The 14,610-nt window shown below is 31.1% G+C and overlaps 2 protein-coding genes across 2 annotated transcripts in view; both read right to left on the minus strand.

Annotated features, from left to right (window-relative positions):
* LOC110635724 (CHD3-type chromatin-remodeling factor PICKLE) overlaps window positions 1–741 on the minus strand; it is a 28,026-nt gene extending 27,285 nt beyond the window's left edge. Inside the window, exon 1 of the mRNA XM_021785151.2 lies at window positions 599–741. The gene's annotated coding sequence lies outside the window, so the exon portion shown is untranslated. The remainder of the gene's footprint in view (window positions 1–598) is intronic.
* An 8,746-nt stretch (window positions 742–9,487) lies between these two features.
* On the minus strand, window positions 9,488–10,953 carry LOC110635730 (probable CCR4-associated factor 1 homolog 7). Its single transcript, XM_021785157.2, has 2 exons — window positions 10,775–10,953; window positions 9,488–10,663 (listed from the first exon to the last, which is right to left on the minus strand). Exon 2 carries the CDS (start codon window positions 10,520–10,522, stop codon window positions 9,698–9,700), a length of 825 nt encoding a protein of 274 aa, XP_021640849.1. The 5' UTR covers window positions 10,523–10,663; window positions 10,775–10,953; the 3' UTR covers window positions 9,488–9,697.
* Between the last annotated feature and the right edge of the window lie 3,657 nt (window positions 10,954–14,610).

Here is a 14,610-nt window from a genome sequence, read left to right on the forward strand (position 1 = left end):
AATCTCCACTAAACTCCAATTCTACCCCATTTTCAAAACTACCCTAAGAACCAAAAACCAAAGGAACCTATAGCCAGCCCCACACACACCTGGCTCTAACTGAACAACTGTGAATTTAATGTATGCTGATCTTGAAGCAATTCATAATTAACATGTTACAGAGCAATCTGTCCACATTTTTCAAACAAAACCACAAGAAGAAGAAACAACTAAAGCTAAAAGAAAAAAAAAACTGAAACAACAAAAAAGCTACAGGCACAAACTCAAATTAAAACAAAACATTCAAAATGAAGAAAAAACAATAAAGCATTCAAAAGAAGAAAAACTCGTACAGCCACCAATTCAAGCCAAAACCAAACCGGTAAAGAGAAAACCATTTTCATAATAATTAGTAGAAAAATCACAACTAGTCACCATTTTCAGATTCCCTTAAACACATATTCATATAAAGAGAATTAATCAACGACCCACAAGAGTTGGTTTCAGTGGCTGGTGAAGTGAGCTGTGAAAGAGCTCTAGGAGCGATGGAAATGGTGTTTATTAGAATTCTTGCTGACGGTGATTGACCAGCGTAGAGAAAGAGAGAGGGGAGGATTACCGGAGATAGCCGGATCTGGGGCACCGATTTTTGTCGAAATTCCTCCTGGACCCGAGTCCGAAATCGGGGCTGAGACTTTTAACGCTAACCTGGCCCTAGATTTTAATTTTTCTTTTATTATATTTTATTATTACTGAAACCAATCCACTGTTTATATAGCCGGTCTTGAGGTTCATTTGGCCTATAATGGAGAATATGATTCTGTAATAAAATTTCTAAATTACCCTTATGTACATAGGAATATTATCTCTTTTAGGGGCTAATATGGTCCTTTAGACGTGACAAAAATATAACTCATTAAAATATTTATTACATTGCTAAGGTTGTGAGATATTGTTTAGGTTTAGGTTGAGGTCAAAGTTGTCATTTTATGAATTTAAATTTTTTATAATTTTAATTTAAAGATTTCTTTTATTGTGAATTTTTTTTTTTTTTAAGAATTTCGAAGGTGATGTAAATAATAGTTTCTAATGTTTTCAGTTAAGCTGATGAATCATATCTTGTATATGTAATTAATAACTTTAAATTATAATATTAGGGTGAATTATCTGAATTATTAAAATTCGGTTTAAATTTATATAATTTATGATAAATAATATTAATTAATAATGTCGATAATTAATTTCCATTTATATAAATAATACATAGATTGATGTTATGAAGCAGTGATTCCATACATGAGTAGTACATTGAATCGTAATCCAATCAAAGAGTGATATAAGTTAAAATAGCAATTATAATTTGAAAAAATAAAAATGTTTTGAAAATATGGACATAATTAAATTTTGAGGGATCAATTATTATTCAATTATTATTTTATTATTAATTTGTCATTCCATGTTAACAAATTCACATGGAATTACTGTTTGATTATAAAATTTCTCAGGTTAAACGGCTAAGTTAATGAGAGAAAATGAATAAAAAAAAAAAGTAAAATGCTATGATAAGGGCATAATGCCTCATACGTGATATTAGAGGTGTTGGTATAGGGGAGTTTCCTTTATTAAAATATGCCACCTGAAATAGCTAGTGCAAATGGATGTATTATTGGTGATTATGCATATATTTGCATATATAGAGTGATTTTCCTTTTTAATCAAGTGGACATAAGTTATTATGAAGATTAACCATGTCTCTGACTCTTTACAAAGTTATTTCGTCAAAAAAAATAAACTACGATCTAAATTCATTTAATGTTACTATTGGTTATTAAATACTAATGTGTTCCTTTATTAAAACGGTTCATACGGTTTCTTTTTTTGTTTAAAGAAGTTACCAATTTTATGTATAAGCCCTCAAATACACTGAGCCATACACGATATTGGTATGGTCATTCTTAACACTTTTGACACATGGTGAACATTTAATGGCCATATATTTATCCTTATATCACTATATCACTTGTGCTTGAAGATTAACAATATCTAGAGAGAAACTAACTATTATGCAGATTTCTTAGCTAGCTCTGCTGCTTACTATCTGGTATTGTGAGTGATTGTTTTGCCCTGGTTAAGCCCTCAAATGCACTGGACCATTCATAATATTGGTATGGTCATTCTTAACACTTTTGACACATGGTGAACATTTAATGGCCATATGTTTATTCTTATATCACTATATTACTTATGCTCGAAGATTAACAATATCTAGGGAGAAGCTAACTATTGTGCAGATTTCTTAGTTAACTCGGCTGCTTACATCTGGTATAGGTTAATGAGTTGGTCCGTTGTCCTCCAGGCCTTTTGCAATGCTTGCCCATGCTCAATGGCATACTCATAGTTGTAACATCCTCACTGTAGCAATTCCGTACATTATACTGTTTCGGTGACCAATGTCTGTTCGGACAGCTAGAATATTTGGAAAAATATTTAGATTAGAGTGAGGAATCATAAATAACTCAAATATTAATAAGAAAAATTTATGAAAAATTTTAGAAATAAAATACAAAAAAGTTAAATGAGCCGGTGCCCAAGAGATGTGTAACCCAGTGGGAAGTTGCGGTCTTCGCAACTAGAAGCCCTAAACCCGGGAAAAAATTCATAAAATAATTATTGGGACTTCAGAGAAGAGTCATTGAGATTTCTATGACATTGGAATGCGAATAAAAGGTTTAGAAAAAATTTTCAATCGATACAGATAATTTTAGTCTGTTAAGCAAAACGGAGGGCATTTTGGTCATTTCGTCTTCAGAGATGATTTTTGACCGACTTGTCCAGTTAAGTAAATAATTATTATAATCTAAAATATGAATAAATATTGCTAAAAATTGAATTGGAAATAAGTAGAAAAGAAAAGAAAAATAAAATAAATTAAATGGAAAATGTGACATCACATGATGTCATTAGTTAGGTCTCACCCAATCACCTTGCAACAAGCCATTAAAAACCAATTAAAAAGGAGATAAATAAGACAAATTACAAACTAATCTGCATCTTCACCATGGGCAGCCGTAACAAGAGAAAAAAAGAAAGAGAGAAGAGAGAAACCTCCATTGGAGCACACTTCAAGCTTGTGTTCTACCCCCAAAACCACCTCAAAATCCTAGCTTTCCTTCATAAAAATTCATCCTCACACCTAGAGCAAGCTTTGGATAGCAATAAGAAAGGAAGAAAGTGAAGTTTTAAAGTCTTAGAAGTGACTCCATTCAAGGTTAGTGTTAAATCTCTTACTTTTCTCCTTATATTTTTTATTTGAATTTTGAGTTAAGTTAGAAAATGGAGAAAATTTGAAGAAAATATGCATGTTAGGAACATTCTAATTTTTGGCAGCCATGGGGGAAGGTTGAGAATTGTTGATTTGATTGAATTAAGTTGCTTGGGAATGATGTTTGATAACCATATTAGAATTAGATGTTGATTTGTGTATGTTAGATGAAGTGATGGATTGTTATAGTTAGGGTTTGTGATGAATTGAGGGTTATTATATTTTAATGTTAAGTAGAGTTTTAATGGTCAATTAGTGACCATTTGGCTGAGTATAATGAGGAATTGAAGTGAATTGTGCCATGAGAATTGAGGTAGGGTGTGCTGCCTTGGTGACCTGCAGGACTGATTATAAGTCCAGCAGGTTTGGGCAGCCATAAATGGAGTTGTATAGTTTCAATTGGAGCAAGGCTAATTGGACATGAAACTAGACACATAATGGTATAACTTTGATGAAGGAACCTCGCTCAGAAAACTAAAACAAGTTGACATAAAAATTACCCAAATCCGGGTGACCAACATGCTATCTCTGGAAAATAACCAAATGAACAGTGTTTGTTCAAATGGTCATAACTCAGTGTAGAAAAATTCAATTGATCTGAAATTTTACCAGCAGAAAGCTGAAACATAGCCCTACAACTTTCATGAGAATACAAATCCAAATTCTAACCATAACCTAGTCAAATTGCCAATCAAACTTAGGTCACCAAATCTGGTAGAACCAAATTGCCAAAAATTCTGGGTACAAGTCAATCCGGCCAGTTATGGTAAAATGATCATAACTTGAGCTACAAAACTCCAAATGGAGTGATTCAAAAAAAGAAATGTAACTAGACACAATAAGGAACAACTTTCACGAAGACAATATTGCCAAATTCCTACTGTACAAATGACCAATGGAATAGTAAATTTAGTGCTTGAAATTTGAAAATTATGAATAACTAACACTAAGCTTTGAAATGGTATTGGCAACCAATACCAACAACTTTAAAATGCAAAGTGTAGTATCTTGGAGAACTTAGGTTCAATAAATTTATTGTGTATTAAAAAGTCAACAATTTGAGTGAATAGTAATGTAAATAGTAATACAAAGATACAAAGTGTGAGAACTAAATTGGTAGAGGAAATTAAGGTATGAAATTTGGAATCCATGAAATGTTCATGGATTACTTGGAATAGAAATAGTAATTCACCTAAATGACTTAATGAACATTTAAGTTATGTGAGTATATAGTTAAGATTTGTATTCTCATTACTAGTAAGTCTAATAAAATATAAGTAATATCACTTGAAATATGAAATGAAATTAACATAGATGGATTGTTGAGTATGAATGGGATGAGGTTTACATTAGGACTTATGTTTCTATTACAAATAAGATAATAACGCCTTGTATGAGTTATGAATTCATATAAATATTGTAATGAATAAATGAATCACATGAAAATATGAATGGAACATTAGTTTTCTTTATGAGAGAAAGGAAAAATATTTTGAGTGCAATGGTACATGAACACCATTGTTGTGAATTGTGATCAATACAAATGATGTAAGGAATGTATGAATATTATGATGAATGTGTAAATTATGGAATTTGTCATGAAATAATGAAGTCATAAAATACAATATATTAATATTTAATGATATTATGTGCCATTGTATTGCCTAGACATGTGTGTTAGATTTGATAGATTGGCATGCCAATAGGTTATTGTTATAGCAGTACTGCGAAAGGTTTTATACCTGTATTCATGACTTTATGCCTGTATTCATGGCTTTATGCCCGTATTTATGGCTTCATGCCCACATTCATGACTTTATGCCCGCACTCATGGATTAATGCCCTATTATGTGTTATCATGACTTTTTAGCCAGACTGATTGCATACGTGATTGACGTTCTGCGTCCCATGGTATGACGGCCCGAGACACCGCGGTGTCCAGTGCCAACGACCCGTTATCCAGTTTAGTCAGCCTGTCAAAGGTTACTTGGACAGTCTAATTTATTAAAATAAGTTACGAACATTAGCAATTAAAAATGCTAGAAAGTAAATAAATGAGAAGAAGTTCTGAAATAAATTAGATTAACTCCAAAAATTTGTTCCTTAAAATGATATGAAGTAAATTAAATTAGTTCAAAAAAAAATATTACGAAATGATTATAAACAACTTATAAAGTATCAAGGAAGTGATAAAAAGACTAGTAGAAAAATTATAACTTAAATAACAATATAAATGTGACTTTCATAAGAATATAAGTATAAGTATAAATTTTAGATTTATTTATACATTATATAAATGATTATTGTAAACTTAAGACAGAAGAGATTTTAGAGAGAAATATAAATGATGAAAAATATACTGTATGGCAAATTTCATATGAACCCAGTAAAATTATTGAGTATAGAAAATATGCTCCAATTATTTTTATTTGTATATATTATTTCATTGTTATATTATTGCACCACTAAGCAGCAATACTTAGCGCGATTGATTTATTTCCTAGCGCAGGTACTTAAGTTAAAGCCCAGCGAATACCAAACAGAAATTTTAGAGTTCTGATATGCAGAGTGTTCAAAGTTGTCACCTCCTCAGCAATGCATGTAGATAGGGCCCATATAGATCATATTATGTATTTTGTACATTATAATTAGTTATTATTTATAATGTAAATTATGAATTGTATGTTGAAATATAGATTATGGAACTGTAATTAACTTGTAGATCATGTAAATTATAAATTTATGTAATCAGTCTGTAAATCATGTAAATTAATGAAACTTGAGAACTTATATATATAAATTGTGCATGAATGGAAATACATGGAAATGAATATGAAATTGAGATATATGAATGAGATGTGAATAATGAGAATAATTGATGAGATTTTTATTGTAAAATATTATTGAAATTTTCAAATAGGTGAATAGTAAAACACGTCAAACGATAATAAAATAGAAAAAATTCCATTAGTTTCTCCGTCGAAAAATAATCAATATTAAATATAATGAGAACAAAATTTTTAAAGAAATAAAGTAAAATAAGTTAGGGTACTCCGGCACCGAATGTAGCACGTCTTGCTCGACTATACTGTAGTCGAGTGAGGGGTGTTACAATAGTAGATTCTACTCTTTGTAGTCTTTGAGCTCTTCTCCCCTTTTGTCACTAAAAAAATATAAACTTTGACGATCTAAATTATCATTTTTTTTTATACGAAGGACGGTGAGAGCTAAAGAAACAAAAAGACTTGAGAATCAAATAGCTTCAACCATGGCCAAGTAAAAGAGTTGTATATGTAATTTCTCCGCCTTATAAAATGTAGAAAATGAGCAAAGTCTCGAGCTTAAATTTTTCCATCTATTCATCCTTATATTTATCATCTTTATAATGTGAAAGACAAAGGCCTATCTCCCATCAAGCATAGCCCATCGTTACTATCTTAGCCCATTGAACTTCATTGAACAATGTACTTCTGCAAACCAGCTAAATATCACCAAAACTAGCACACTTTGTGGGTGGTATCTAATTTAGCTGAAGATGAGAGATATGAGGAAACAACGTTTAAATTAAAGAACTACAAGTGAAATTAACCTGACAAAATATTTTAGGGTAATTATTCTTCCAATTGAGTGGTTGAAAGTGCATACAATTACAAGTGAGTAGAACCCCTTGTGCCTGAAAACAATACTTTCAACTTCGCGCAAATAAACACGCCCACCATCCCAATATAAGTGGGAAAATTTTCAGAACTTGTGAGGTGTGGTGAACATAAATCAAAGTTAATTATTGAAAATATCAATCTGCTTACAGGCTCTAATTGAACTTCCATTCTTCCAGACTTATGCAAATCTTTTTGTGCAGCCCTTGTTGGACTTAAAGATATCAATAGAGTCCTCTTCTTCAAGGTTACCCAACTCCCAATTGCTTTTCCCAAATATCTTTTCCCTCGTACGCTGTTTCTCTGGATATTCTAGATGCATTAGAATCAGCAGACCAATCAAGAATCACATATTTAACGCTTGACTTGACCTTGGATATTCGATTATACCCATGAAAATCTTCACTTCCATATCTCTCTCAAATGCTTCATTCCAATGAAAAGGCTGCAACTCCGAAATGATAGCAAATCTGCCAACAATAATGTGAAAATACTCCCAATTAAGCTTCTTTGATGATGCCTCTTAACAGTTTTTTCAGGCCTCATTTAATTACTGAAGCATTTACTAGTTGTACACATGCCAAAATTATGGCAGCAAGCCCAAATTTAACATGTAATGAGCAGACGTAGAAGCCTTCTCAGCCACTGCAAAAAGAAGGCCAAGTACAAGTAGGACAATTGCTAATATCGAGAACTGCAAATAAACATGAATCTAGTACTAGCCATCCTCCCTCCACATTCTTCAAATATCTAGCTGTCAAAACTCCACCAGGAAGCAAAGTACCCAGGCAATGAACATTATGAACCCACGTACAGATAACAAAACAGGCCGTGAATTTTGCTCAGCTTCTGCAGAGCCATGTATAAGCAACACTCAGACAGGCCTATCATAAGTAAAGTGCACATTTTTCTTGCTTTAGGTGTTTGTCTTACCATTCAGTATCCACTGAGAGGACTCATGGGATCAATGGTATTCTTACAATTTAGCTAATCATTGCGGCTGCATGTTGCTTTCACTGGCCGTGTAAACACAAAGGCAATTGATAACAGTCTCCAACACAATCATGGGTGATTATTACCATAAATTAACATTTACAGGCCAAAGTTTAAAGAGCAAGCACAGAAACCATGTCATTTACTCGGCAAAATAATAAAGATAAGTTTATACTTGGCCATAATAACTGACCAGTAGATAGAAACTTCAGAACTTGTACTTGGCCAAGTTCAAAGAAAAGTTTGTCTTTGAACCATAAGCTTACTTATTTTAGTTAAAACTCTGCATAAAGAACTCCACCTGCCACCGCTGAACCACAAGGTGGCCCTTGGGTCCTGCAATTACTGAAAATCTCAAAATAATAATAATAATAATAATGTGAATTGCATCAATAGAAAATCTGCAGCTAAATGGACCAAAGAATCAAAAGGAAAAAGCATTAAAGGAACTTTCGGTGGTAAAGTTCTGCTTCGTTGCTACAGGTCAAATAAGCTAACCAAAATTCAGGTAATCCTAGGTGCTAAGACTAACCAGCACCATGTATCACTTAGAGCTCATTAACAAGAGAGAAATTGAAGGCTAGCAGGGGCTTTCATGTTTAATGAAAGGTGATGAAAGGTTATGCTAATTAATATGACAACTACTACGTGCACTTGCAAACAAATACAAGAATGTCTAAAAACCCAGCACAGAAAAAGTTATCATTTTAGATTGTGGATCTATTGATGAGTCCTATTCTCCAACGATCAAACAAAGGGCAAGGAAAAGAAAACTAATGAAATAGATGAAACATCATAAGCTATTGGAATACATGGTCAAGGCAAAATTTTCGTCATATCAGCGTATACTTGCAACTTGCAAGGCTTTGGATACTAGATAGAAAGTAAATCTGTTCATCTACAAAAATCACGAGTGATTCTTAACATAAATGAGTTTTACAAAAATGAAAGTCTTGCTTTGATGCCTTTATCCTGGCATTAGACTCGCCTCAAACAACTAATTAGATATTACTAGTTGACAGGAAATCATCATATTGGTCATATCTCTTCTGAACTTGCATGTAACCAGAAGAACAGATTCCACTCACTCTGCTTTCTGTCATTCCATTTCACATTCTCTTGATCTTGAAGCCATGCAGCTGACAAAAGTGACAACCAAATTGACCAGTGGAAGATAAACATCATAACTTATGAAGCACTAATGCAACTCCGTTGCGTTCTCTGCAAAGATAAATAAGTTGCATGTGCAAAAACACAAGTCAGTCTGATCATAGTAGAAAGCTTCACAAACTGCATCCTTTCACTGACACAAGCAAATTGTTCCACATATAGAGAAACAAGCAAAATCCAATATCAATACAGCTTTAAGCCATCTAGTGCTATAGTATGATAAATGACTGGTAAAAGTATATAAAACTGAACAAGAGAGAGGGAGAGAGACAGAAAGATCCATGTATTAAGTTTGATAAGTAATTATGCTTGTTGCAAGGCAAGCTAAGAGATTAAAATCCAGACGAATATATAGAACATCATAAAATGCCAAGAACTAAAATTATTATTGAAACACTAACTTCAGTAATGTACAAGGATGCCAAACTACAAAACCAGTCAAGGTTTCAGTCACAAATGAGCAAATGAAAATCATCACCACTAGAACAACAATCTTTTTGCCAAAGTATACAAGAGAATTAGAAGTCCACACTCAGGTAGTCTACAATTATTCAATCATTTTCCCAATTATTTCTTTTCAGTTAGTATTTTGTCCATTCTCAACGCCAAGACCATACAGAACACCTGCATATTTCTCTGCGGAGCCGCTGAAAAAGTTCTCTCTCAATTTCCTAAATGTGCAGGATGTGAGCAAGCTATCAGAGCCTGCTTGATGGCAGACACCAACTCTTTCCACCTCCAACAACTCTGCAAGCTTGTTCAATCCACCATGAAGGCTATTGCAAAACTTCATCAAATGCTTGATATCATACACCATGGGAAAGTACATACTGATCAAGTCGAAGAATCCTGCTTGTGTATCAGGCAGACTCTTGCAAGTCAAAAGTTTAAGCAAGTACCCAAAATCGTACCCACTATGAAATGTAACCCAATGCACGCTGTCATTCAAAACAATTCCTGATGACATCAGAAGCTCACCAAACCGGTTTACATCAATACCCTTCTCATTATTCTGCTTAAAATCAATCCCACATTGGCGCAACAGCTCAATAGAATCACTAGCAAATATGTCCTCGCTGATACTGAACTCACGGAAATTGAACTGCCAAACGCAGAACTTATCTGTTCCACAAGTGGGCAAATTCCCATTATCGTCAGAGAACGTGAGACCCAATTGAATCAATTTCAACATATCAACGTTATCTTTCAAAGTTTGATAGTTATAATCGTTGATGTTCTTAAATGTCCCCACTGGGCGTAAAACCACGCCTGGGAACTCAGTATCCATAGCTACATAATTGAATTGATCTACAATTTCACGAATCAAAGCAAATTCCTGTTCGAGATTATCATTCCACACCTCTCGGATTTGAATGGAGTCACCCTTTGGTATAATTGACATTTCCAGCAAACGGATTCCAAATGCAACAGAGCAGCTAATACTATAAATCCCAGATCTGAAGATAAAAAAGCATAATCACTCAAAACCTGAAGCCTGAGTTTAGATTTCCCACACGGCGTCGTTTTTCTATATCAAACGGATCTGCAGCAGAACAAACCCAAAAAGCGATTAGAAAATGAGGAAACAACTTGCTGAAAGCCTAAAAAGCTAAACTGAAAAAAGTAGGAAGTGCAAGATAGAAAGAGATCTAACCTTGGATTTGCAATATCAGGGCTTGTAGTGAATAGATCTAGAACTGGTGATGAGTAAATTATGTTTCTTTGAACAGAGATTTCTAGGTCAACGAAGGATTGCCACAGAGAGAGAGAAAGCCCCTTTACCCACTCCGGGTGTCTTAAAGAACTGAAAGGACCGGGCAATAAAAAGGGAAAGTGATGTTGCCAAAGGAACAGGTCAAAAACGAGGGCGTCCACACGGTGTTTCCTGAAGGACTAGAACGACGGCGTTTGCTGTCTTCGCTTGCAGTCTTGTGAAATTAGACTTGCGTTGGGCCAGTTATGCCGGATAATTTTTATTTCAATTTCATCTCTCATCCGCAATTCGATCAATTTTCCAACAAAATACTTACGTAACAATGTCACGCCATTAAAAAAAAAATATTATCACAATTCTTCTATTATAATTTCTTTTTATAAATAAAATTTTCTTTTTCCTATCATTACTCGCCTTCATCCACACATAATACTTCTCATTAGTAATTTCTTATATTATATTTCTCTTTTTTATTTTATTTTTTATTTATGATATTTTCATAGAAATATCTTATTCGAAATGTGACTAGATTATAATGAGAGGAATTTCAATATAATATTTTTTAAATTTGAAAATTTTAATATAACATTTTTAAAATTTGAAAAATTTTAATTACAAAATAAAAATAAAGAAAACACCTCTCAAAATCAATGAATAATTAATAAAAATTACCTCAATTATGACCAATAATAATAATAATAATAATAAGTTTCATTATGTAGATTTGAGTCCTCTAAGTTATGAATTTGGACAATATTTTTAATTTTTTTAACATCTCGATTGATTACTTTATTTGTTAAATTGTTGAGGCTAATTAATAATTAAATTTGTCATAATATTATATTATATAATTATTATAAATAACTGTAATATAATATTTAAGACATATTTTATTCCGTAAATAATTCAATTAATGCTAGAATGTATATATATTTTTTATGCTACAATATATATTTTATAACATGAGAAAATTCAAAATTTAGCATTGTCTTTTCTTATGAAAAATGTTTAAATTTTTCATTTACATCTATCAATTTTATTTAAATTTATATAAATCAACTCTTAAACAGCTTATAATGGGTTACATGTCACTAACTTTTTTATTTTATGATTTGTAATATTTAAATAGAGATACATTTTATTAGATTTTGTAACGTCATCTTCCTTCGGGTTCTGGAAGTAGCAAAATCACAATAAATAGTTAGCATTATTATTTTGGGTTCTTTCTTTGGATGTTGAGTTGCATAATGCTTTATCTGTACGTAGGATGATTGGACTGCTAAAAGGGTTATATTTCTTGGTGAGAAATAAATATTATTTTAATGGGTTTAAGAAAGCTATAAGGGCTCTGTTTAAATGAGAGAAAATAAAATGATATCCTGGTGATTTACTTTTGTATAAACTTATTAAAAGTGAATATTAGCAAATTAGTTAACAACTCTCCTGCCATTAGGTATTGATATAATTTTGCCTAAAATTTGATCTCAATCAGGTCGGATTTACAAGATTCACACTCAATCTCATATGTTTAGGATCCTGTCATAGACTACCTCAGGCGAAGCTCAAGAGAAGTTAGGTCATCTTATACCTCATGGAGTTCGAAGATATTAGTTTATCACATAAAATTTATATGGTCCTAAACTTGTGAGACAAGAGATAAGCGCTCTACAATAAAGATTAGGATGACATGGACACAATATAGTTTTGTAATGTACAACTAAATGGAATCACGCTGATGCTAGTATATTTTTGTTACGTACAACTAAAAGAGAGCATGAGATTGACTAACAGAATTCAGTGATTAGTGTTGACTGTCTCCCACCATAATATAAATAGTTTTAGATGCCTACCTAAGTATTTTTTACACTATTTTATTGTCATTATTCTTAAATCTTTGTTGACTTGAGCATTGTAATGGCTACCGACCTCACTCTATTCTTGATTTTTAGACAATTAGAGACCCAATTCCATTTGTGATATGTATAATGGTCATTCAGTTAATGAAAGATTACTACTTAGGATTTTGATTAATAGATTATAGCACAAGTTTTTTCAATATTCCTAATGAAAGACAAGAAATTTGATTATTAAAGCAAATATTTTTGCCACTGTCTTCATACATTCAAAATCAATTAAACACTTTCATGACAAAGAAATTGTTGCAATAAATTTTGGTCATCAAAACTATGTTGAACAACAGTGCATCACCATCAATATAAAAAATTTTTATATTGTCAATCATTTTTGTTATTGGAAGAAGTTGTTTTTTGTTCATATGAAAATATTTAGGAGGTCTAAGTTTTTTTGCTTATGAATTTATACATTTTTAAAATTATATTTCTTCTTTAAAAATTATGGAATTTTTTCTCTTTTTTCTATACTTTGACGGATCAATTAATACATTTCTTCTAAATTCAAAAATTAATATTTATTTATAATTAATTATGACTTTAAAAATCTAATCATATTTTAAATACTCATTTTATATTACTAATTTATATTTTGTGATTTTGAATATTTAAAATTTTAAATATATATAAAATATACTCAATAAAATATTTAACGAAATTAATTTTAAAATATGTAAATTTTTTATGCTGAAAATAATATTTAAAATAAATAAAAATATTTTTATCAACATAATTATCTTTATATATAAAAATTAAATTAAATTAACAATAATATAAATCTAGGCAATATACAGACATACTGCTAATTCAACATAAAATATTAAATAAAATTAATTTAATCAAACTGTGCCTACCCTTAATTGCAAGGGGTAAGTATTCAACAAATTGACACATTAATTGAATAACATTGTAACAAGCATCAATTGACGATGACATTGGTTGAAAATTAATGTTACAATTTGTAGGTATTTTAGCTTTAGGGGTTGCAAAATAATTGCAATCACCAACTTGGCAATATCAGCAAAGTACGAAATAATTAAAATTAAAAAAAAAAATGTTTGAAAATTCAAAGCCTGCTCTGCGAAGCATGTCTGTTTGGGAGACTCGTTGGAGTCTATAGGTAGACATGGGTTTTGTGTGATGTATAAGAAGATGGGAACTGATGTGATAATCCAATGAAATTCAACACGAGGAGATGCTGTGTCACTTTTGCATTCGTGCGTTGACCGCTCGATGCATGTTATCTCCATTGACCATGTGTTTCATATTTGGAGTGCCCCGATCCCGTTTTAAATTAAAATTAAGAATTGTTTGTTTCGCGTAAAATATTATTATTTAATTTTTTTTTTACATTATTTTTTTTGTTTTTTAAATTTTACTGATTTTATTAAAATATGAATAGATTTATACATATATAATATAAAAATACGTGATTAGTTTAATATTAAATTAAATAATAATTTTTATTAAAAATATTTTTAATATACAAATTATATCTCAAAAAATAAACGGAGCCTAAGTATCATTTATTTTATGAAAAATATTTTATTAAAAAATATTTTTATGATTAAAAAAAATTAAGTCATTTTTAATAAAAATAACTTAAAAAATGACTTATTCTTTTTAAAAGAGAAAATTATTTTTATTTTTTATATTTTGATAATTTTATTGAGATGTAAAAATATTACACATTTCAGATAATTTAACCTAAAATTATTTAGAGTGGAGAAAGAGAATTCATATAGTCGACCCAAAATTTTTTAGATAAAAACTTAGTTATATATATATATGATATAAAAATATGTGATTAGTTTAATATTAAATTAAATAATAATTTTTTATTAAAAATATTTTCAATATACAAAT

Source organism: Hevea brasiliensis, chromosome 4 (assembly GCF_030052815.1).
Source record: "Hevea brasiliensis isolate MT/VB/25A 57/8 chromosome 4, ASM3005281v1, whole genome shotgun sequence".
Classification (NCBI taxonomy): domain Eukaryota; kingdom Viridiplantae; phylum Streptophyta; class Magnoliopsida; order Malpighiales; family Euphorbiaceae; genus Hevea; species Hevea brasiliensis.

Coding starts and splice junctions, on each gene's coding strand:
- LOC110635730 (XM_021785157.2), bottom strand. CDS start 10,522: ATGTCAATTATACCAAAGGGTGACTCCATTCAAATCCGAGAGGTGTGG.